Below are 23,088 nucleotides of genomic sequence, written 5' to 3'. Positions count from 1 at the left end.
CTCCCTGAATTATTGTAATAAAGCAGATAGATTTTTAATTGATATTACCAACAACTGCTCTTCTTTTTGTTCACTTAAATCCCAAACAGACGTGTAAAACAGACAAAGTTTTAGGCTATTTAATTCTCAGATTTCAGGGCTCATAGGACCCCATTGTCCATCTGTGTTTAAAAGTGAATAAATGTAATGCAATGGATACTTTTTATTCTAGATATTGTATGTAATGAGAGCAGCTGCAGGTTGTGCAAACAGGCAATAAAGTATAATCATCTCCTCTTGTTGCCCACCTGTCGCTGACGTAGCCTCCGAGGACCTGTGTGAAGCAGTAACCCCAGAAGAAGCTACCCAGCACCATGCCCTGATCCCTCTTGGTCCAGTTGAACTTCTCCGCCATGCTAACGGCACAGATGGGCATGGCCACGCGGGCACAGTACAGCAGACAGGTCCCCAGCAGTAGCACCACCGTCCATACCCGCGCCAGGGGTCTGCATAGCGGGGACAGAGGACATAAGTGTGACCAGCAGAAAACAGGAATGTGTGTGAGAGGTACATTAATGTGTTCGGTGTGTGTAATTGACAATATGTGTGGGTGTGAGTAAGAGTAGGTGTGATATTCTCAGTAAAACCAACATCTGTGCATTTATTCTGATTGTTTCTTGTAAATGGCAAATTGGAACTTAAACTAAACCAACTACGCATATTCACAGAACTTGAAACGTCTAAATTTGACTGGGCTAAATTGTGTTAAATAGGTTAGGCCTAAATCTCATTATATGATAATTATTTGAGTGAATCTGACTGAATTCTTAGTTGGCAAGTCAAAGCAAAGATTAGGCTATCATGCCTTTAATAAAATTCTATGAATGCCTGACTATCAGACTTCCTAGACCTAGAAGCTTTTAAATTCCCCAAAGCTATGTGTGTGCAGCTTAGTAAAGTTAGCTTTAAAATAATCTTGAGACCACCAGTTGACAGGCATCATCTGATTAATAAGAAAGTCGAGTATTTATTTGGGAATGTCCCTCGTAGCAGTGTTAAATTTGGACTCAAAAGTAGCAACAAAGTATCAAAAACAAAGCTACATGTGTTTGAGTGGTAGATTTTATGTTTGCTGAAATCAAGGAAGAGAAACATTTTCTGAAAATATAATTTGCCAATGCCAACACATTACAGTAAACTATAGAGGAGCCGGAATCATTGCAAACTTGTATGGCATTTGCTAAATAAGGAACTAACAATCTCTCATATATTATTATATTATGTGTGGTTAAAAACACATAACGAAAGGGTGTGTCATTTCATTATGGTAGTTTTACGTTGAAATGAACACTTCTAGACTGTGGGAAAAACGTGAGATTGGCTACTGAAAATCGTCGTAAATTTACCTTGGCCAATACGTATTCGGTTCACTCCACTTCTTCTGATGACCTCCAGCGACCCCGGTTTTGTCTGTGATTTTTTCTTTGAGGCAGACCAAATCTGGACTAGAGTTCTTTCCATGTTTTTGCAGAATTGCCATTCAACGAAAGAGGTATACGATTTGATTTGCTGTCTCCTGCACTTTACAATTCAGCGCAGTAGGCTATGGAATGAGTGAAGAAAGTCGACAAAAATAAACGCTTGTTCGATGTTCGCGATGATACCGATGTATCATTTCCTTTCGATTACCGTGTAGGCCAATCCATAATGTTACTGCCGTGTGATAAAAAGTGCACGGGTGATTAGAGACGGATCGCCTTGAGTTTGACGATAAATCCACGTGTCAGTATTTTTTTCAGCCACGCAGTTCTTCCTGCCAACAGTAGGTTACATCGGAAGCAGCATTAAAGAAGCGACTCAGTCCTTTTCAAAAAACAGCATGAATTTGGTCAGAGTGAAAATTCCCAGTCTTCTTTACCCGCGGCATGGCTATCCGGTTCTAGCGCTTCACCATGACTGTGCAATATTCTAGACATTATATTCTTCCCTGAATGATACCCGATCGGATTGCACAGCAAAAAGAGAGAAAAAACAACTAATGTCCCAGGCATAGGATACCACAGAATGTTAGTCTATGATGGCCAAATCATCCTGAATTTCGCAACTAATGTTTGACGTTGCCCTGCTGCGATGTGATTGGCGTTGTCATCCTTGCTCATAGGACAGCCAGTGATGCTGCATAACGTATTCACAGAGTTGGTTCATCTGCCCTAGGCTGGATGAGGTATCAACTACCAAGAATCGGCAGTCGGCACCGTTATATAATAACCTGCAATCAGATGAAAAAAGTAAGATTCCTGCACACGTTGGTGTCTAAACTACATTTTCCACCCTCCGAGAAAGTAAGCTATCGGTTAAATGGCATACTGACGAGACTGAAAAACACAATATCATCACGTATTTTTTGGTGCAAATATAATGAACAACCTAAGCATATCAAGTGTTCCAAAATAGTATTTTATTCCATAATGTAAATAATCCAGTTGCAAAACTGTCAACATGAACTAAATTTATGTCTCTGTATGTATTCACATTATTATCTTGTTGGTTCAAGATAACACAGGATGAAAGCTAAGGTTGCAACAAAACCCTGACAACATTACAGGGTACTGGCAGCTTAGAAGCATTCCGTCAGTACCCAGCTTTGGCCCCTACACTAGAATTTATGAGAAACTGAAATGTGCATGTTTTTTGTTGTTGAGAAAAACAAAATGTACTGTAATTGAGACAGCGGACCACAGCAATGGGAACCAATTGTTCTACCCCAACCTCATTCATTTCTGTTTATAGGTTAACACGTTATAGTCCCAAGAGCCTAATTTAGGCTTTAACACACCATCCATATGCAAAGATGGCTAACTTTCCCTGCCAGTAGACAGAAAAAAAATAGTGTAACTGTGAAATCTGCAAAAAGGAAATGTTCATATACAACTATCTATTGCAGACATGAAACAAAAGTCTTATAATTTTACTTCATTAAAATACAAGGGTTTATATTTCAGATATTGAAGTTTCAGGCAGCAAGTCACTAAAATACAAACTGGATAGTTTGTACAGTCCATGTTATCAAAGTCTCCCAAAAAGCAACCCACACAAAGAAAGAAAACATATTGTTTCAGTCAGTCTCTGTCAGAGTATAAATAGGTAGGAGGGGAGTCCAATTAGTTTCCACCAGCATACACAGCCTGGTGTCCTCTCACTTTGGGTCCTCGATCGTGCCCTTGCTGAGGTCTGTCATTTTGGGGTACTTGACTTTCTTTTGGTCAAGTTCGTTCTGAGCCCACAGGAGCAGTTTGAGGAGCTTGGCCAGTTTGGGCGTTGACTCTCTGTTTTCGTAGTCCAGCACAGACTGGTTCACTTCACTCCACACCTTCAGGAAGCACACAGTGGACAGGAGGTATATTAAATCAGCATCAGTTATTAGGTCAAAAGTTATGGCTAGAAGGGATACAGCTTTTGTCAAAATAATGTAAAATGTTGAATTTTTGTGCATTTTAGCTAACCCTAACTCTTTTCCTAACCTTAACTTAATTCTCCTAACCTGCTACATTAATTATCCTAACCTGCAGAATAAATTCTCCTAAACTACTATGAAAAGTCAAATCTGACAAAACCACTATCCCATCTAGTCAAAACCAAAGTTTGTGTACTGACAAAATACTGAAATAGTAGTAGAAACTTGCAATATGCACGTTATCTATTTCTGGATTATGATAAGTGAGAATAAACACACCTTCTGCCTCTGCATTGTGTTGAGGAGGTCTCCGAAGGGTGACTCCTCAGGGTTGTCGAAGGCCAGCAGGGCCAAGGTTCTCTCCATCTCTGTCAGACACTCTCTACTCTCCTCCCCCTGCTCTGCCAGCTGGGACTGAGCAAACTCTAGTGCTGCCTCAGTCTCCCTCAGACGGATCAACTCAATCAGGTGCTGCTGCTGCAGAGGGTAAGAGCAGTATACAGGGACGGTCAGGGGAGGAAAAGGAATATGGACAAAAAACAGTGGAGGGAATAAGGAGACAAAAAGGATAGTGAGAGGAACAGATGGCAATGAATGAAGAAAACGGCAAACAAAATGAGACTGACAGAAGAATTATAACGGGAGAGGCAATCTGCTTTTTACCTGTAGGTGAAAGTACAGGTAGCGGTTAGTGTCAAGCAGTTCTGGGTGCATGCTGTTGATGAGTGCGATGGCCTCCTGTATCTGTCCCTTCAGGATCATCTCCCGGATCTTTATCCTCTCGTCCAGAGAATCCAGGTCCACACTGGGCTCAATCCCAGACTCCATACGGAACTTCTCAGCTGCCTCCTTAAACCCTTCTGTTCAAACCAAAGATATACAATTCTCTGTTTAGATCAGGAAAACTAACATCTACCTGTTACCAGGTTTTTCATTGTATGGTTACTATACCTGTCACCAAGTAGTTCATGATGAGCCTGTTCATGTCGGCCCTCTGAATGTGGACATTGTTGAGCTTCTCCATCCACTCTTCTCTTGTTATATCCTCCGGCTTTTCACTATAACTCATCATGAATTGTTCTACAAAAAACATGCCCCCCCCCCCATCATTGCCATGTTCATTGTAATTTGGCTAAAACGAAGGCTGAATGTTCAACACTGCAGTTAACTACTATGGATTGAAATAGTGGATGTGTCAGCTGTACAGTACACTTAATTATTATAGGTTTAACATGCCTTATCATATAGCACATGAAAGCATTGTTAGAAAATTTAGAATAACGACCATGCTGTAAAATTGTTGTATGAGATTGCCATGGACGTCATCTTAACGCCAATAAAGTATTCGTAAATAACGTAGGGGAGAGCTAAGTGAGTGTCATTTGGTATAAGCCGGAAGCTCAATAACGTTACTGCGGCCTTCAATGAAAACCACAACATTGAAGCCTTAAACTCAGCCGCTATCAAGCAAAACAACGCCATCTATTTGCCCTCACAGAATTTGTACAATATATAAATATGTACAGGGTCAGTTTAGTAACGTGCATATCTATTCGTATGAGTCAACTGTATTTTGGAAAAGCAAATATATTATTTTAAATACTGTACCTGATATTTTGCTGCTACTATTCAGCGGTAGCAATCAAGAGCGTCACACAGGAAAACTCACGGGATTTCATTGATTCCCCCAAAATGATTGGTTAGAGACTGCGATGACGCCTGGGTCATGTGGTAAGAATCGTGCGTGTGGCTTTTTTTCAGTACCCAGACGCTGAAGCAATGGGTGAGTCCCCAATATTCACATTGAAATAATACGTTTATTTGATTGATCTAACACACAAAAACTGTCTTGACAGTAGTCACAATATGATATTATGTCATCACACCATGTAGAAATGATTGTCGTGTATTATACGTACGAAAAGTCGGCAGCACCAGCCACATGTGAGAAAGACATTTCTGATATGAAAATGGATATCTAGTGGGTTAGAGATGTCAACTAGCTAGCTACCGTAACAAAACTCCCCTTCAATGTCCATGTAGGATACATCATGTTGTAGGGTGTTCGTTGGCTTATCTGGCTTCTTCTTGGCAGCTGCTTTCCCTCCTCGTCTCTGCGATGCTGTGCGCACGCCAGATAATGATGCAGTCCTTACATTCACAGACCACTAGATATTCCCGTCCTTACTTATTGTACATGACGGAGGAAATATGGTTCAAATGTTTACTTGTGGTGTATTATATTGATACAAGCACCTGCTATCTTTAAACTCAATCCGATTGTTTTCTTCTAGCCACATAGCCATGAAATCCATAACCATTCTAGTCACTACCTACCACTGCTGTTCAACATAACCAATTCCCACATTGGCGCTGATATGACCTGTAGAAGAAGCATGCATTGATCATTGTATTAGCTGTCAGTCAGTCTAGGGCAGTAATTTGGCCTAATCCTTCATACTGTCCATTTTGCCTCTCCTTTCTCCAGGCAAGTGCCGGGGTTTGCGTACAGCCAGGAAACTGCGTAACCATCGCAGGGAGCAGAGATGGCATGACAAGCAGTATAAGAAGGCTCACCTGGGCACTGCCCTGAAGGCCAACCCATTCGGAGGGGCATCTCATGCCAAAGGCATTGTACTTGAGAAAGTGTAAGACAACACTGTAATTTAGCCTATTACTTCATACTGTATGTTTTGGCCTCCACAATTTAGCTAGCTCAAAAACATCTCTCCTTCTGTCTAGGGGTGTTGAAGCTAAGCAGCCCAACTCTGCCATCAGGAAGTGTGTCAGGGTGCAACTCATCAAAAATGGCAAGAAGATCACAGCTTTCGTCCCCAATGATGGCTGTTTGAACTTCATTGAGGTAAGAAGTTATTTTCTATTTCTCATCACAGCTCTCTATTTCACATTACTCATCAAAGGTACATTTTATTTACTCAAGATCATCCATATATACTTTTGATTTTGTTTTATTATAAATTGGCCATCTGATCTTTGGATTCTGTCATCTGTGGACTACCTGCACATAATTGTTAATTGTCAGGCATTTCATCACAACCACTGTTTTAAAATCCTCTTCCTCTCCCATCAGGAAAACGATGAGGTGTTGGTGGCAGGATTTGGTCGGAAGGGGCACGCCGTTGGTGATATTCCTGGTGTCCGCTTCAAGGTGGTCAAAGTAGCTAATGTCTCACTACTAGCCCTTTACAAAGGCAAGAAAGAAAGACCTCGATCATAGAATGTATATACTCAAACAATAAAAAGTGGAAAATAATTTTAGATTTGTCTGTCCATTTTTCTAGGTGTTTATGGGGATATCTTTTATTTTTTTAAAATGATATGCCTTAGACTTGAATATTTTCTTTAGGCTTTGTAGTTTTGCATTAAATTGAGTAGACACACGTATAAAGGAAGCTGAACTGGATAGACACTAGTTGCTTGGTTAAATTTGTGACTTTTTTTATTGAACCTTTATTTTATCGGAGTCATAATGAGACCAAGGTATTTTACACGTGAGCCCAGAATTACAGAAATGCACACATCAAAAAGAAAATAGTCATACCAAACAAACACATGGTGGGATAATGGTATTGTTGCAAACTATTCATTATGCACCTAAATGTCTCCACATGCATAAATTGAAATGCATGATAGATAATGCCACACATTGAGAAAATGTGCATTCTGCAATCAGCAGCAGTGTGCTGTGCCTCCAGCAGGGGTATCCATATGGTTGTTTACAGTTTCTATAGCAACGGACTTGTTTTTCCTCCACTTTCAAGCAACTGAATTCTGCATAGACAGGAGTTACAAACAAGTATTAACAAAAGAGAGCAGGGGTAAGTTATACACATTGCATGCAAACCTTGCAACTTTTTTTTACATTTTACTCGAAATAAACTCGACTATAGTTATGAATGTACATTTAAGGAATAACTCATAGATACTTCAAACTAGCATGGCTAGCTAGCCACACCAACGATTTTAACTTCGAAGGCACACTGTTAACATTAGCATAAGCAAGCAAGGCAAGTGCTTATTGATTTAATAAGTTACTTTAGACTTTAAAAAAAATATAAAACAATTATGGCAGAGGAAATGCATTGGCTGTGTTTGCAACTAAAATGCAATATTAACTGATGGTTCAACAGGCTAAGGATTTTGCAATGTTGTTAGTGTCTTCCTTCAGTAGTCCCTGAGATGCCTTCCTCCGCAGGGGTGTTCAAGCCACCCATGGGAGATGGCCTGAACCAGTACTCTGTCCTGCCACCCATCCCAAGCACACATTTGCAGGAGGGGACTGCAGAGGACGAGATGACTGTGCAGAGGAAGCTGCTGAGGCACAGGAGAAGTAAACAGCAGCAACAGCAGTTGCATAAGATCCTGTATGTCCCTTGAACTTTTTGTTATTAAATGTCAAGCCATACATTCACTTAACTGGTATAGTACTGAGATATTTAGGATGACAATACACATGATGATTGTCATCCCCTGTTTCAATTACATTGAGTCAAATGCAAGTCGTTTTTGGTTGCTGTAGTATTCACATTGTGCTCTTTACTCTTGTAGGGTTGCTAGTGCAATGCAGGCATACAAGAACGCTAAGGATTTAAGACCAGTGGCTCCCACGTCCCCTGAGCCAGAGTTCCCCCCTTCTGTGAGATATAATGCTTTCTTATTGAGTTTCTCAGGCGGATCTCTGTTATCTCTGTTATGCTAATGCATGTCAATTTACTGCATACATTTTGAGTTTCGCTGCAGGTAATTCTCGTGTCAGAATTTCTCAAAGTTATCACCTTTTTATTTCACAGATGAGCAGTGAAGACCGAAGGCGTAGAGTAAGTTGGCTGCTTTTTGTTTTGTTAAGTCCCTTCTGGTCTCTGACAATTGTGTCTTTTTTTTTTTTTTTGTGAGATGCCAACAAAACACTATGTTCCTAGTTATTTGTGTTCAAAATGATAAGTATCAACCTATTTTCCTATTTCCGCACTGTCGCTCCATTGTGGCCACACCTGCAGTTAAACTACATGTTCCTGAAGGAGTGTGTGGAGGGCAGTCCTGTGGTGCCCATCCAGCAGCAGTGGCTAGATGCCATGCTGACCCGCATTCCTCCCCAGCTGCGTGTGGGCCCTGGGAGAGACGAGCTGCTGCAGGAGCTATGTAGGGAGGTCAGCGAAAACTTCCTCAGCGGGATGGTCAAACACACAGGTGCGTGTATTCATGTCTACCTCTATCTCCACAATTATATACTAATTCCAAATACAGATTTTTTTTAAACCACATTGTGGATCACTCTAATTGAGTTTTGAGACACTAAAAGACAATCATTGTCAAACATGGTACAGGCGTAATCTATGTTACATTACATCATCTATACATACACATGTATGCATAAAGAAAAATAAAAAAAATACAGTATAATAAAGGGACAGGTAGACACTTATAAAGAAACATCTCAGTTGAAAGATAAGGTTGCAGGCTTTGCCGCAGGCATTTACATTGTTACCTGATAAAAGTTGACACAATTTATTATTTTCATCCAGACTGTTAAAATGATCATTTTGTCTGGAAAGCTGACATAACATATCATCCCTAATGTCACTGTATAGCCCACAGTAAAGCAAGACATGAACTTCTGTTTCAATGGAACCATGGTTACAAAAAGTACATACTGTACACATTTATCTAAGGGAGTGTTTGTGTCTCAATATTGAGAGGGGCCACACTCCACATCTACATCTACATTTTGCAAAAGAGCTTTGATATTGGAATTGCAGGCAATTAGCTTTATAACTGCAAAAATGTATTTCCACTCAATGGCAAAATGTGTAGAATTGCAGGAAATTTGCTTTAAAATAGCAAAGAATTCTAGGTACGCAGTTTGTTCCTTTCGGGTTTGTTTATCAGTTGGTACCATTTTAGTTCATTGCTCTCTAAAAGTGTTGATTTAAAAGCATTTTGGTCATTTATAGAATACACTCTGTCTGTATCAGTCAGCTGAGTCATATGGATGAAGATGAAAGAAGGCTTTGACATGAAAAACATTTATTTGCAATTGCAAGATCACTAGCCCTCAAAAAATATGTTTACATTCATTTGGTGTGATCTCTGCCATTGTTTTACAAACACATAGCCACTGGTGAAGCCATAGAGTTTTGTAGACCATATCGCCTTGAATAGCAGCATTATATTATTTTGTTTTTAGCCATATAATGTCGTAGATTGTGTCTCACATTAGTATTTACAATCTGTCCCCTTTAGTGAGTACTGTGCTCCAGAAACCACAGATGAAAGGGACAGTTCTGGCAAGACATAGAACTCCATCAGCAAAGTGAGTGTCTCAACAATACACACCCAGCATGTTCATAACTAATCAATACACCACAGAGACGGATTGGCATATTGTGGCAAATAATGTGCCATTTATTGATTGAATTTTTGATGAATGATATTTTGTCAATTATACTTGATATTTATTTGCAGGGCTCTCGATTTCTCCAGACCATGGCATGACAGCTTTGTGAGAAGTCGCAAGGAGATAAAGGAGAAATTACACATTCTTCATCCAGTGATGAGGATAATCCTGGACATCGGCTATGGTGCATTTTCACATCTGCTATTGGTTGATCTTACTGACTGCAGGTAAAATTGTTCTATCACAGCACCACAAGTATAAGAATAAACACCTGATTATCTTCAATTTCTGTCTTCACATATGTTTTTATTATGTATTATTATTTTGTGTTGTGGTAAGGTCCACGGGACCTGTAGCCTGCGAGAGCCTGAAGCACAAATTGGCAGTGGAGTGTGAGAGGATCGAGGAGCGCATCATGAACACCTGGTTTCCCAAGGTCATCCACCTGCTGACCAGCAAGGACATGCTGCAGGGGGTCAGAGCCGAGAAACTGGACTCTTTCTACAACTGTGTCTCCACACTTATCTCCAACCAGGTGAGAAGGTGAGGTTTTGATCAGTACTGGTGTTTTTAGGAGCAAGTCCAGCTTATCTTGATGTTCTGTTTTTGGTTGCGTTTTTCCACAGTTAAGATCCTTAGTGGAGAGAAGCGTGGAAGACTTTGTCAGCTTATTCGATCCGCTCAATGTCTACCAGTTGCCTCTCTTCCGCATGGATTTGACTTTTGATGATGAGAAGATGGAATTCTATCCCAGCTTCCAGGACCTTGAGGAATCTGTTTTAGAAATTCTGAACCTGATCACCAACACCATGCAGGTATGAATCTCACGAGTGTGTCAGGATATTCTTTGTCACACAAATTAATATGCTTCATAATCAGTGTGAATAAATACGTATTTGATCATAGTCCATATTTGGCTTTTCATCTTGTTGGTGACAAATCACTCCTATCTGATGTGGCTTCACAGAAAGTCCAGACGGTCCAGTCTTGGCTGGCTGAGGCCAACAGCTCTGTAATTGATGCCAGACTGGCGGACCATGTCCTGCTATGGGCTCAGACCACCATAAGGTCTGCCGTACGTAAGAACCTGGAGGAGCCTTATAAACACTTCCAGAACTATGGTGAGAAACTAACATTCTAATGTATATCAATTCAAGAGAATTGAATAGCCCAGCTATTTGGTTTAATGAAAGTGAATATTGTAAAGGTTTATCTGTCCTAAACCCTTGTTGCTTCTTTACAGTTGACAACTATGATTGGCTGGTCAATGGGACAGCACAGGGTATAGTGGACAGGTTCGTTGAGGAGGAACACTCTTTTGATGATTATACTGAGGTAAGGGAGAGCAAGACAGGTCAGGTTTGATAGCTACACATTTTGTATCTGGAGTAGTATATGGTATGAATGTAATATGTGTGTCTGTGTCTTGTTCCACAGAAAGTGGAAGAGTTCTGTGTCCTGTCTAAGGAGATTGTCAGTCTGCCGGCGATAGCCCACTTTGCCATGGTGCGTCTGGACTGTGAGGAGCTGAAACAAGGGCTGGCCAAGACGGCTAAGACCTTTGCTCAGATACTCTTGGAGAAACTAATCACCAATCACAGAGAGCACAGTCTGCAGTAAGATCACAGATTGATCCACCATTTATAAATACAGTAAACAATTGTCATATTCAGTGCAAATCTTCCTCCTCTGTGCCTCTGCCAAGGATCTGCCAGGAGTTTGAGAACATCAAGGAGAAAGCCCTGAAGGTTCCTGAGACCACGGAGGACATGACTGACATGATAGCTTACATTGGTCATGCCAAGACAAAGGGCATTGAGGAGCTCAATGCCAAAATAATGGTAAGTAGCTGATGAACAAGGGCCTAATCCTGTCTTAATACTCATGTAGTGCATAATTGGGAAAGGGACATTTGCCCAACTGAATGCATTCAACTGAAATGTGTCTTCTGCATTTAACCCAACCCCTCTGAATCAGAGAGGTGTGCGGGGCTGCCTTAATCGACATCCATGTCTTCGTCGCCTGTTGAACAGTGGGTTAACTGCCTTGCTCGGGCAGAACAAAAGATTTTTACCTTGTCAGCTCTGGGATTCGATCCAGCAACCTTCCGGTTACTAGGTCCAACGCTCTAACCACTAGGCTAATTGACTTGCAGTAACTACTGTGTAACTACTGTGTAACTACTGTGCAACTACTGTGTAACAGTGTGAGACTCATCATGAGCCTCTGTACCCTTTTATCATCCGGCAGGAGACCCACCACAGACTGAACTACCTGTTGGACGTCCACATCTTTGACCCAGAAGACCTTGAGTTGAACTCTACAGTCCTCATCTGGCCACAAAAGATATACCCTGTGTTCGATCTCAATGATGAGGTAACATACTCCTTCATTCTGGATAAAGGAAAAACATTTTGCATGTCAGTGAAGGGGGTAATTAAGCCCTTCCACTACCATTATTGCTTTATGAAGAAAGAACAATCTTGTGCTGCGTCCTTCCCCAGGTGATGTTGAAGGCCAAGCAGAAAGGAGAGCAGGAGCTGCTGTGCCGTAGAGAGAGGCTGATGCTGGAGCTAGAGAAGCTGGGACGCAGAATGGAGGAGTTTGCAGAGTGCTCCGAGCTGGACATGATGCAGCAGGTAACAGCACAAGCGCTCTGGAATGTGTCTGTTAAGTTGATTAACATATCAGCCCATTTAGACTGATCTTTACCTTTTGATCAGTATGTGACTGATGTAAGGACAGTCCAGAAAAGGCTTCAGGATGCCGAGGAGGCCATCGACTTCATCAACAAAGAAGAGACTCTGTACAAATGGGACCTGTCGTCCTATCCCGTGGTGGAAGTCATCAAGGAGAGCATCGAGCCCTACCAGAAGCTCTTTGGCCTGGTGCTGAAGTGGCAGCGCACTGAGAAGAGGTCTGTGGGCTGTTTAGGTTGTTGTCATTCGCTCCATGTCATATCATATGCCGTAGGTCCGAAAACAATGTATAGTTGCTTCATGTCCCTGTCTGAAATGTTCAGGTGGATGGACGGCTCCTTCTTGGACCTGAATGGAGAGAGCATGGAGGTGGAGGTGGACGAGTTCTTCAGGGAGATATACAAGATGCTCAAGTTCTTCCAGCAGAAGCAGAAGAAGGCAGAGCAGATGGCGGGAGGAGGGGTGAAGAGGAGGCCCGGGGAGGAGGACCCGGGGAAGCAGGAGCGCCCCACTGCACTCATCTGTTCCACAGTCATGGAGCAGGTCAAGGACTTCAAGGTAACTACGTGGAAACAATTACCGTGTGGGAACTTTTGTTTAGTGTTGGTGGGTTGTTTGTGGGGTTATAATGGATGTTTAAACTATAGACCAGTGGTATTCAAAGTCAACATCACTGCAGTGGGGTCGCCAAAATTAAAACAACTTTTTCTAGGAACAAAAATTAAGTATGAGACAATGTACAAATGTTGTTGAGAATGATAATTTGAAGAAGGAAAAAAAATGTTGAGTAAATGTATTTATTGGTTTCTTTTCATTTTGATGAGATATAAGTGCAATGAATTGAAGGTTATTTATTGATGTAAAAATAGAAATGTACAGATTTTTAAGGTTGTGTCATTAGATTTGGGGTGGTGTCGCAAGAAATTAGTTGGCAAAAAATGAGGTCCCCAGAAATTCTGCCGGAAAAAATTGGGTCCCTGCTGAAAAAGTTTGAATACCACTGTTATAGACCATAGATATACCATATATGTAGATGTATGACCTAATGACTTGACTTCTACTGCGTTTTTGTTCCCAGGAGCACATCCCCACGGTGTCCATTCTGTGTAACCCAGGTATCAGGGCTCGCCACTGGGTTCAGATATCTGACATTGTGGACTATGACCTCACGCCTGACTCTGGCACCACCCTGCGGAAAGTGCTCAAGCAGAACCTCACCCCGTATCTCGAGCAGTTTGAGACCATAAGTGCTGCTGCCAGCAAGGTGGGAAAATGGGGATCATTTAATGAGAGAGACTTGTGTGACATGGGATAGCCCACAGCTAAGGATGCTCTGAACTGAAAAGCTCTAGTGTGAAAAGCCAACTCAAAGGGCTGATGAATATCTTCATTTCTCCGACAGGAATTCTCTCTGGAGAAGGCCATGCAGACCATGGTGGAGGTTTGGGATGGAGTCTCCTTCCACCACCACCCCTACAGGGAGTCTGGGGTGTCCATCCTCACCGCCGTGGATGAGATCCAGACCATGCTGGACGACCAGATTGTGAAGACCCAGACCATGAGGGGCTCACCCTTCATCAAGCCCTTCGAGAGTGAGATCAAGGTGGGCTTTATGTCAAAGCAACATTTCTTGTCCTCCCTCTCTCTTTCTCACCCTGGATAAATGCTTCCTGTAGGTGCTCTTCCCCAAAGCCTAACCTTAACCGTTATTGGAGAAAACGCTAAGCTGACCCTAGAGCAGCATCCAGGGGCGTTTTGATCCTACTCTGATCCTCTTTGTGTGTCAGGTGTGGGAGGAGCGTCTGATTCGTATCCAGGAGACCATAGACGAGTGGCTGAAGGTGCAGGCCCAGTGGCTCTATCTGGAGCCCATCTTCTCCTCCGAGGACATCATGCAACAGATGCCTGAGGAGGGGCGGCTCTTCCAGACCGTCGACAAGCACTGGAAGGAGGTCATGAGGCACTGCGTCAAGGACCCCAAGGTAGGACAGCTTTTAGGTGGCCTCACAGGTGCCAGTATGGGGAGGATAAAGGGGTCTTTAGAAGGGATGTCTTTGCGTGTACATAGCTATTTTGAATTTGTGCAGATATTGTCAGCGACCTCATTGCCTGGCCTGCTTGAACGACTTCAAGATTCCAACAACCTTCTGGATAAAATCATGAAGGGACTGAATGCCTACCTGGAGAAGAAACGACTCTTCTTCCCTCGGTAATGAAATGTACAGTGTTTTGAAATGTTTGTCTCTAGTTGTGCAAGAATTCAGAATTAATTCCTATCCCTCTCTCCCATTCCTTCACCTCCCTCCCATTCCTCCACCTCTCTCCCATTCCTCCACCTCTCTCCCATTCCTCCACCTCTCTCCCATTCCTCCACCTCTCTCCCATTCCTCCACCTCCCTCCCATTCCCCACCTCCCTCCCATTCCTCCCATTCCTCCACCTCTCTCCCATTCGTCCACCTCTCTCCATTCCTCCATCTCCCTCCCATTCCTCCACCTCCAGCTTTTTCTTCCTGTCCAATGATGAGATGCTGGAGATTCTGTCAGAGACCAAGGACCCGTTGCGCGTGCAGCCCCATCTGAAGAAGTGCTTTGAGGGCATCGCCAAGCTGGACTTCCTCCCTAACCTGGACATCCAGGCAAGTAGATCAATCAGTGGTAGCAGATCATGTTAACTTAATTTACTAGAAAAGCAAGTGAAGTTTTTCCTCCATCCATTTATCTATCCATCCACCCATCTATCCAGGCCATGTACAGCAGTGAGGCGGAGCGTGTGCAGCTCATCCAACTGATCTCCACTTCAGAGGCACGGGGAGCCGTGGAGAAGTGGCTGGTGCAGGTGGAGGACATCATGCTGCGCTCCGTCAGGGACGTGGTTGCCCGCTCCAGAGTGGTGAGATTACTCCACCACTACCATATGAATATAAAGTATGGTATGATGGGACACAGTACAAAAGCATATAGTGTAATCGGACATTCTACTATTACCGTATATATGCTAGAAAACAATATGATGCCAAACTAAGATGTTCTTACCAAGAGAGATTACATCCTCCCTCCTGTGTGTGTAGGCTTACGGTGAGACCCCTAGGAGTCAGTGGGTCAGGGAGTGGCCTGGTCAGGTGGTGCTCTGCACCTCTCAGATCTTCTGGACCCTGGAGGTCCATGAGGCCATCGGAGGAGGAGCTCAGGTACGGGGACCAGAACACACATCACTGTCATCTCTACCATGATGACCATTACCAAATATACAGTTGAAGTCGGAATTTTACATATACTTAGGTTGGAGTCATTGAAACTCGTTTCTAGTTAACAAACTATAGTTTTGGTAAGTCGGTTAGGACACCTACTTTGTGCATGACACAAGTAATTTTTCCAACAATTGCTTACAGACAGATTATTTCACTTATAATTCACTGTATCACAATTCCAAGTTGACTGTGCCTTTAAACAGCTTGGAAAATTCCAGAAAATGATGTCATGGCTTTAGTTGCTTCTAATAGGCCAATTGACATCATTTGAGTCAATTGGAGGTGTACCTGTGGATGTATTTCAAGGCCTACCTTCAAACTCAGTGCCTCTTTGCTTTACATCATGGGCAAATCAAAAGGAGTCAGCCAAGACCTCAGAAAAGAAATTGTAGACCTCCACAAGTCTGGTTCATCCTTGGGAGCAATTTCCAAATGCCTGAAGGTACCACATTCATCTGTACAAACAATAGTACGCAAGTATAAACACCATGGGACAACATAGCCATCATACCGCTCAGGAATGAGACGCGTTCTGTCTCCCAGAGGTGAACGTACTTTGGTGCGAAAAGTACATATCAATCCCAGAACAACAGCAAAGGACCTTGTGAAGATGCTGGTGTAAACAGGTACAAAAGTATCTATATCCACAGTAAAACAAGTCCTATATTGACATAACCTGAAACGCCGCTCAGCAAGGACGAAGCAACTCCTCCAAAACCACCATAAAAAAGCCAGACTACGGTTTGCAACTGCACATGGGGACAAAAATTGTACTTTTTGGAGAAATGTCCTCTGGTCTAATGAAACAAAAATAGAACTGTTTGGCCATAATGACCACTTATGTTTAGAGAAAAAATAGGGAGGCTTGCAAGCCGAAGAACATCATCCCAACCGTGAAGCAACCGTGAAGCAACCGTGAAGCACGGGGGTGGCAGCATCATGTTGTGGGGTTGCTTTGCTGCAGGAGTGATGACTGGAAGTGACTTGAAATCTATGGAATGCAACCTAACGCCTACCCCCCCGCTACCCTTGCCTTCACTGCTGAAAAAAATCCTAGGGAAACACTGCCACTTAGTTGAGGAGATTTGTATGATAGTCAACACACTAAGAAATGCATTTCTCTTTAGGGTCTGAATAAATACTACCAGCAGTTACAGAGCCAGCTGAAGGACATAGTGGAGCTGGTGAGAGGCAAGCTGCCCAAGCAGACTCGCACCACGCTAGGGGCTCTGGTCACCATCGATGTCCACGCCAGGGATGTGGTTATGGACCTGATAGACAAAGGTAATGTTCAGTAGGCTTTAGTAAATTGTTATATGGTACAATGCTGTTCTAATATACACCAAGAAAGAAAATGGAATTGATATCAGATATGTACAGTGCGGTGTCCCTCAGAGCAGTTGCCTTAGGCCGTTACTTGTATCATTGTTTTTACACAAAGCTAGAATGACTATGTATGCGTGTGATTCCACACTCTACATGTCAGCACACAAAGCCAGAGAGCTCACTGGAATTCTAAATAAGGTGTTACAGTCAGTGTCAGAATGGGTGATTATTAATAAACAGGTCTTAAATACATCTAAAACTAAAAGCATTGTATTTGGTTCAAAACATTCTCTAAAACCTGAACCTCTACTGGTTGTTTCATGAAAGGTGTGACCATTGAGCATGTTGAGGAAGCGAAGTTGTTGTGAAGATTTTGTTCTGCGTTTTTGTCACAAAAATCAACTGTACTAGCTGTTCAGGCTCTGGTCTTTCCCATCTTGATTACTGTCCGGTAATAAGGTGCAGCAAATCCCCTATTCGGACGGGATTACTTTTACTTTTACTTGGGGAGGTCGGGTAATGTAATTATGTGCAAGAGCACAAACCACCAAAACATTTTAGTCCCATCTGAATCTGCCGTGTCAGTCATTTTTACATGGCAGGAGAGTAACAATTCCAGCCAGAATAACCTACTGTTTTTGCAAACTCCTCTGATAATATTAGTCCTGTGCTAATCGAAATCCCTGTGTTTTGAGAGAAATGTCTTGAGTTTGACAGGTGCTGCTCGCGGTTTGAGCAAGAAAACAATAAGTGATTCGATAAATTTAACGAAGTGCCATGCATAGCCTATGTATGAAGGGCCTCCATGTATCAACTTTCACAGTGAATGCTTTTGTTTATACGTTTTGTGTGAATTACTTGAACATCACCAAATGCATAATTAAAAAATATTGCGACTATTTAATGTAACCCTTGCTGTTAATAGATCACAAAGCAGCATATAACTGAGCTAATTGATTGGAAATGACAAATTCACTTTCTCATCCATAGCCTAAAAACGCATATCAAGTGTAGGTGAGCTGTTTAGTTCGCATCGGAAGGCTGGGGGGCATTTAGGATTTATTCTACTGCAGATCGCTAAAATATCCTAATTATTATGATCACACTTCTTCAATTCAAATATTATGACAACACTACAGTATACCAAAGATCGTTTGGGATGGTTTAGAAACTTGGGAACCAAGCTCGAGTTATCAGCGTAGTCTCTAATCGCCTGAAATTGTTGAAATACAGTATCTTCACGCAATTCATAGAAAATTTCAAAACGCCAAGCCCAAGTCCAAAACGAATTCACGGCAACACACAGTTTTATACAGAGTCATGATCGTATGAAACTCCCTTCCATCTCCAATTACTCAAGCAAACAGCTAAATGACCTTTACAAAATGAATGAAACAACAACTCATGAAACGTCGGGGACTGTGAGAGGGCACACACAGACACTCTAACACATATATATTTTTGTTGTATTGTTCGTTTCATTGTATTTTAAATGTGTGACTGTCTATCAGTGTTTTGTGTTTTTTGTTGACCCCAGGAAGAGTAGCTGCTTCTTCTGCTAAAGCTAATGGGGATCCAAATAAATAAACAAATATGATGTCATATTTTCCTTAGGGCTGTGAAGACAGATGCCAATATCGCAATATTTTTTCCATGGTAAAAAAAATAAATTGCGAAGCAGACCAAACTCTTTGGTCCTTCAAAAACCTGCTGTATGTAAACATTTGTGTGATATAGCTTGGTAAATAAACACATGTGACTAGATGACAATGTTTGTTTCCTACATTAGGGCTGTTTCCAACATTAGGGCTGTTTCCAACATTAGGGCTGTTTCCAACATTAGGGCTGTTTCCAACATTAGGGCTGTTTTCCTAAAGAAATGAAATCGGCTAATATGTTTTGTTTCCTTGCCACGATACTAACGAGTGTTGCGATACTGGTGTTGTCCCGGCCCTAATTTCCTGTTATTCTATGACAGGTGTATCCCATGAAACAGACTTCCAGTGGTTGGCTCAACTGCGCTACTACTGGATCAACGAGAATGTGCGTGTACGCATCATCAACTGTGACGTCAAGTACGCCTACGAGTACCTGGGAAACTCCCCTCGACTGGTCATCACGCCACTGACAGACAGATGCTACCGCACACTGGTAAACCACCCCGAGAAACATGTAGTCTGAAAGATATCTCACTCAGGTCACTCCCAAACTTTAGACTAACATTTCATATTTTTACTTTATGTCTTAGATTGGGGCGTTCTACCTGAGTCTTGGTGGGGCACCCGAGGGGCCGGCAGGGACGGGGAAGACGGAGACCACCAAGGACTTGGCCAAAGCCCTGGCCGTGCAGTGTGTGGTCTTCAACTGCTCTGACGGCCTGGACTACCTGGCTATGGGGAAGGTAACTGAAGCTGGGAATAACAGCAATGTCAATCAATGTCCAATCCCTGTTTACTACACGTGTGGTCTTTATTATAGCTGGCGATAGTGCACCTTTATTTCTGTCTTCCTGTCTCTCAGTTCTTCAAAGGTCTTGCGTCGTCAGGTGCCTGGGCCTGTTTTGATGAATTTAACCGCATTGAGCTAGAGGTACTGTCTGTGGTGGCCCAGCAAGTCCTGTGCATCCAGAGGGCCATCGAGTTGAAGCTGGAGTACTTTGACTTTGAGGGCACCATGCTCAAACTCAACCCCAACTGTTTCGTGGCCATCACCATGAACCCGGGCTATGCTGGACGCTCAGAGCTCCCAGACAACCTCAAGGTACAGAGGAGGATACACTCTTTATCCTATGCAATAGATTGATTTAAAAAAAAATCCATGTTGATTCAACAGTACTTCACCCCTATTCATCCAAAACAGGTGTTGTTCAGAACTGTGGCCATGATGGTGCCTAACTACGCCCTGATAGCAGAGATCTCCCTGTACTCCTATGGCTTCCTGAATGCCAAGCCCCTGTCAGTAAAGATTGTGATGACCTACAGACTCTGCTCAGAGCAGCTTTCCTCCCAGTTCCACTACGACTACGGCATGAGGGCCGTCAAAGCTGTACTGGTGGCCGCAGGGAACCTCAAACTCAAGTTCCCAGACGAGAATGAGGACATACTGGTGTGTCTACAAAAGTTGGCTTACATTGATATGTTATTATGTATAAATGGTATATATATATATATATATATATATTTATAAACTGGGTGGTTGGAGCCCTGAATGCTGATTGGCTGACAGCCGTCGTTTATCAGACTGTATACCACGGGTATGACAAACATTTATTTTTACTGCTCTAATTACATTGCTAACCAGTTTATAATAGCAATAAGGCACCTCCGGGGTTTGTGGTATATGGCCTATATACTACGGCTAAGGGCTGTGTCCAGGCACTCCGCAATGTGTCGTGCCTAAGAACAGCCCTTAGCCGTGGTATATTGGCCATATACAACACCCTCTCGTGCCTTATTGCTTAAATATATATATATTTTAACGGAGTAGATCAGCTTTAATATTGCAAATAGATTGTAGATTCCATCAATGTAATTGTCTGCATCACTTCCAATCCCCCATTATATTATTTTGGCAAACATATTTATATGTATGTGTATGTTTATATATGTGGGTATGTGTATGTATGCATACATAAACATATATATATATATATATATATATATATATATATACATGGTATAGTTAAAAAATAAAGGCTATGTAAGGGTAGTCGCTTACGTTGAATGTTCTATGTTTTCGGCACTACCAGCTCCTGAGGTCCATCAAGGATGTGAATGAGCCCAAGTTTCTCTCTCATGACATCCCCCTTTTCAATGGAATCACCAGTGACCTGTTCCCCGGTATCTCTCTCCCTGTGGCAGACTATCAGGTTGGAATTTTCCTTGCTTGTTTTTATGTACTCTGTGTTGATAGAAGATGTTGATACTGTATGTGCATTGCATATTTAAATGTCTGCCATCTGTCATGTGTTTCCCAGCTGTTTCTGTCTTGTGCTGAGGAGTGCTGTAAGAACCACAATGTTCAGCCAGCTGAGGTCTTCAAGGAGAAGATCATACAGACCTATGAGATGATGATAGTCCGTCATGGGTACACTTTTTCAAGCAGCATCCTTTTATTTATTTTCTTTCTGAACTGAAACTCAATCTAAGTTGTATCTCATAGGTATTTGTATTTATTATGGATCCCCATTAGCTGCTGCCAAGGCAGCATGTGTTGTCATGTGTGTGTCTTTGCCTATGTGTTGTTTCACAGTCCTAGCTATTCCATAAGGTGTATTTTTATCTCTTTTTTTAAAATCAAATTTTACTGCTTGCATGAGTTACATGATGTGGAATAGAGTTCCATGTAGTCATGGCTCTATGTAGTACTGTGCACCTCCCATAGTCTGTTCTGGACTTGGAGACTGTGAAGAGACCTCTGGTGACATGTCTTGTGGGGTATGTATGGGTGTCTGAGCTGTGTACCAGTAGTTCATACAGACAGCTCTGTTCATTTAACATGTCAATGCCTCTCACAAATACAAGTAGTGATGAAGTCAATATCTCCTCAACTTTGAGCCAGGAAAGATTAACATGCATATTATTAATGTTAGCTCTCTGCGACAAAACTAGGGCTTGTAAGACCTGCCTTGTTGATAGTGTTGTTAAGAAGGCAGAGCAGCGCTTTATTATGGACAGACTTCTCCCCATCTTAGCTACTGTCAAAACAATATGTTTTGTCCATGACGGTCCAGGGTTACTCCAAGCTGTTTAGTCACCTCAACTTGCTCGATTGCCACATTATTCATTACAAAATTTAGTTGAGGTTTAGGGTTTAGTGAATGATTTGTCCCAAATACAATGCATTTAGTTTTTGAAATATTTAGGACTAACTTATTCCTTGCCAGCCATTCTGAAACTAACTGCAGCTCATTGTTATGTGTTGCAGTCATTTCAGTCGCTATAGTAACTGACATGTATAGTGTGGAGTCATCCACATACGTAGACACTGGCTTTACTCACGCCAGTGGCATGTCGTTAGTAAAGATTTTAAAAAGTAAGGGCCTTGAAAGCTGTCCCTCCAGACCACACTTTCTAGTAGGCTTAAATTGAAGATATGGCAATATCGTCTGCTATTATACTCAGTAAGTTGTCAGACCCTGGTGGCTTGTCAGTTTTCAGCTCTTCCACCCTCACTTTATGTAATTCTACATCATAATGCTTGTCTTTCATAATTTGGTCAGATATACTTTTTATTTTTATTTAACCTTATTTAACTAGGCAAGTTAGTTAAGAACAAATTCGTATTTACAATGGCGGCCTACCCCGTCCAAACCCCTAACCTGGACGACACTGGGACAATTGTGTGCCGCCCTATGGGACTCCCAATCACGGCTGGTTGTGATACAGCCTGGAATCGAACCAGGGTCTGTAGTGATGCCTCTAGCACTGAGATGCATTGCCTTAGACCGCTGCGCCACTCGGGATGTGTAGTGTTAGCTTTTGTTGCTGGCATGCCTACGTTTGATCATCTTGCCAATGAAAAAATCATTAAAGCAGTTGGTAATATCAGTGGGTTTTGTGATGAATGAGCCATCTGATTCAATGATTCAATTAATTTAAGGTGCTCTAAAGCTATAATACTTTGTCATTTATCTTTGTCTCATAGTGTTGTTTCTTCTTTTTTTTTCAGTATAGTCACATTTTTCAGTATAGTCACATGCCATTTTGCTATTCCTTTTGTCTCATCCCTCTCAACCATACAATTTTTCAATTCCTCATCAATCCACAGGAATTTAACAATTTTTACAGTGATTTTCTTAATGAGTGCATACTTATTAGTAACTGGAAGAAGCAATTTCATAAATGTGTCTGGTTGCTCCTCATTACATCCCACTGAAAATATTATTTACATCAACAACATAGGAATCACTGCAAAACTTATTGTGTGACCTCTTATACACTATAATTAGGCCCAGCCTTTGGAAC

The 23,088-nt window shown here is 42.1% G+C and overlaps 3 protein-coding genes across 5 annotated transcripts in view; 2 read left to right on the top strand and 1 right to left on the bottom strand.

Annotated features, from left to right (window-relative positions):
- The first annotated feature begins 376 nt into the window (after positions 1-376).
- Positions 377-6,707, top strand: LOC110492509 (40S ribosomal protein S23). 2 transcript variants are annotated; one of them, XM_021566895.2, is made up of 4 exons: positions 377-546; positions 5,922-6,081; positions 6,176-6,296; positions 6,525-6,707. In XM_021566895.2, the coding sequence occupies exons 1-4, from the start codon at positions 393-395 to the stop codon at positions 6,669-6,671; spliced, it is 582 nt and encodes a 193-aa protein (XP_021422570.1). In that variant the 5' UTR covers positions 377-392; the 3' UTR covers positions 6,672-6,707. The 2 variants fall into 2 exon arrangements, with proteins under 2 accessions (XP_021422570.1, XP_021422571.1); XM_021566896.2 differs by lacking the exon at positions 377-546 and adding an exon at positions 5,088-5,216.
- Positions 2,418-5,176, bottom strand: LOC110492506 (glucose-induced degradation protein 8-B homolog). 2 transcript variants are annotated; one of them, XM_021566891.2, is made up of 5 exons: positions 5,042-5,176; positions 4,385-4,513; positions 4,097-4,293; positions 3,713-3,910; positions 2,946-3,349 (listed from the first exon to the last, which is right to left on the bottom strand). In XM_021566891.2, the coding sequence occupies exons 2-5, from the start codon at positions 4,503-4,505 to the stop codon at positions 3,176-3,178; spliced, it is 690 nt and encodes a 229-aa protein (XP_021422566.1). In that variant the 5' UTR covers positions 4,506-4,513; positions 5,042-5,176; the 3' UTR covers positions 2,946-3,175. The 2 variants fall into 2 exon arrangements, with proteins under 2 accessions (XP_036803399.1, XP_021422566.1); XM_036947504.1 differs by lacking the exon at positions 5,042-5,176 and having other exon boundaries at positions 2,418-3,349; positions 4,385-5,027.
- Positions 6,708-6,978: 271 nt separating the features above from the next.
- The window catches only part of dnah12 (dynein, axonemal, heavy chain 12), a 36,122-nt gene continuing 20,012 nt past the window's right edge, over positions 6,979-23,088 (top strand). The window contains exons 1-31 of the mRNA XM_036947505.1: positions 6,979-7,272; positions 7,610-7,818; positions 8,003-8,090; positions 8,245-8,271; positions 8,452-8,641; positions 9,695-9,764; positions 9,917-10,075; positions 10,188-10,383; positions 10,475-10,663; positions 10,816-10,969; positions 11,092-11,183; positions 11,286-11,464; positions 11,554-11,689; positions 12,099-12,224; positions 12,353-12,487; positions 12,572-12,765; positions 12,871-13,105; positions 13,626-13,811; positions 13,950-14,150; positions 14,335-14,529; positions 14,635-14,756; positions 15,049-15,184; positions 15,292-15,438; positions 15,617-15,736; positions 16,924-17,080; positions 19,101-19,273; positions 19,371-19,523; positions 19,643-19,882; positions 19,982-20,227; positions 20,871-20,990; positions 21,099-21,208. Coding sequence (XP_036803400.1) covers positions 7,634-7,818; positions 8,003-8,090; positions 8,245-8,271; positions 8,452-8,641; positions 9,695-9,764; positions 9,917-10,075; positions 10,188-10,383; positions 10,475-10,663; positions 10,816-10,969; positions 11,092-11,183; positions 11,286-11,464; positions 11,554-11,689; positions 12,099-12,224; positions 12,353-12,487; positions 12,572-12,765; positions 12,871-13,105; positions 13,626-13,811; positions 13,950-14,150; positions 14,335-14,529; positions 14,635-14,756; positions 15,049-15,184; positions 15,292-15,438; positions 15,617-15,736; positions 16,924-17,080; positions 19,101-19,273; positions 19,371-19,523; positions 19,643-19,882; positions 19,982-20,227; positions 20,871-20,990; positions 21,099-21,208 — 4,661 coding nt within the window. The 5' untranslated portion in view covers positions 6,979-7,272; positions 7,610-7,633. The remainder of the gene's footprint in view (positions 7,273-7,609; positions 7,819-8,002; positions 8,091-8,244; positions 8,272-8,451; positions 8,642-9,694; positions 9,765-9,916; positions 10,076-10,187; positions 10,384-10,474; positions 10,664-10,815; positions 10,970-11,091; positions 11,184-11,285; positions 11,465-11,553; positions 11,690-12,098; positions 12,225-12,352; positions 12,488-12,571; positions 12,766-12,870; positions 13,106-13,625; positions 13,812-13,949; positions 14,151-14,334; positions 14,530-14,634; positions 14,757-15,048; positions 15,185-15,291; positions 15,439-15,616; positions 15,737-16,923; positions 17,081-19,100; positions 19,274-19,370; positions 19,524-19,642; positions 19,883-19,981; positions 20,228-20,870; positions 20,991-21,098; positions 21,209-23,088) is intronic.

This window comes from Oncorhynchus mykiss, chromosome 16, assembly GCF_013265735.2.
Source record: "Oncorhynchus mykiss isolate Arlee chromosome 16, USDA_OmykA_1.1, whole genome shotgun sequence".
Classification (NCBI taxonomy): Eukaryota; Metazoa; Chordata; class Actinopteri; order Salmoniformes; family Salmonidae; genus Oncorhynchus; species Oncorhynchus mykiss.
This window is presented reverse-complemented; position numbering and strand designations above follow the sequence as displayed.

Bases quoted from the DNA above. Each gene is read 5' to 3' on its own strand.
- LOC110492509 (XM_021566895.2), top strand. From the start codon at position 393: ATGCTAACGGCACAGATGGGCATGGCCACGCGGGCACAGTACAGCAGA. The intron at 547-5,921 runs GTACATTAATGT...TCCTTTCTCCAG, and splicing joins AACAGGAATGTGTGTGAGAG to GCAAGTGCCGGGGTTTGCGT. The intron at 6,297-6,524 runs GTAAGAAGTTAT...CTCTCCCATCAG, and splicing joins GCTGTTTGAACTTCATTGAG to GAAAACGATGAGGTGTTGGT.
- LOC110492506 (XM_036947504.1), bottom strand. From the start codon at position 4,526: ATGTTTTTTGTAGAACAATTCATGATGAGTTATAGTGAAAAGCCGGAG. The intron at 4,294-4,384 runs GTATAGTAACCA...TGGTTTGAACAG, and splicing joins CATGAACTACTTGGTGACAG to AAGGGTTTAAGGAGGCAGCT. The intron at 3,350-3,712 runs GTGTGTTTATTC...TGCTTCCTGAAG, and splicing joins ACACAATGCAGAGGCAGAAG to GTGTGGAGTGAAGTGAACCA.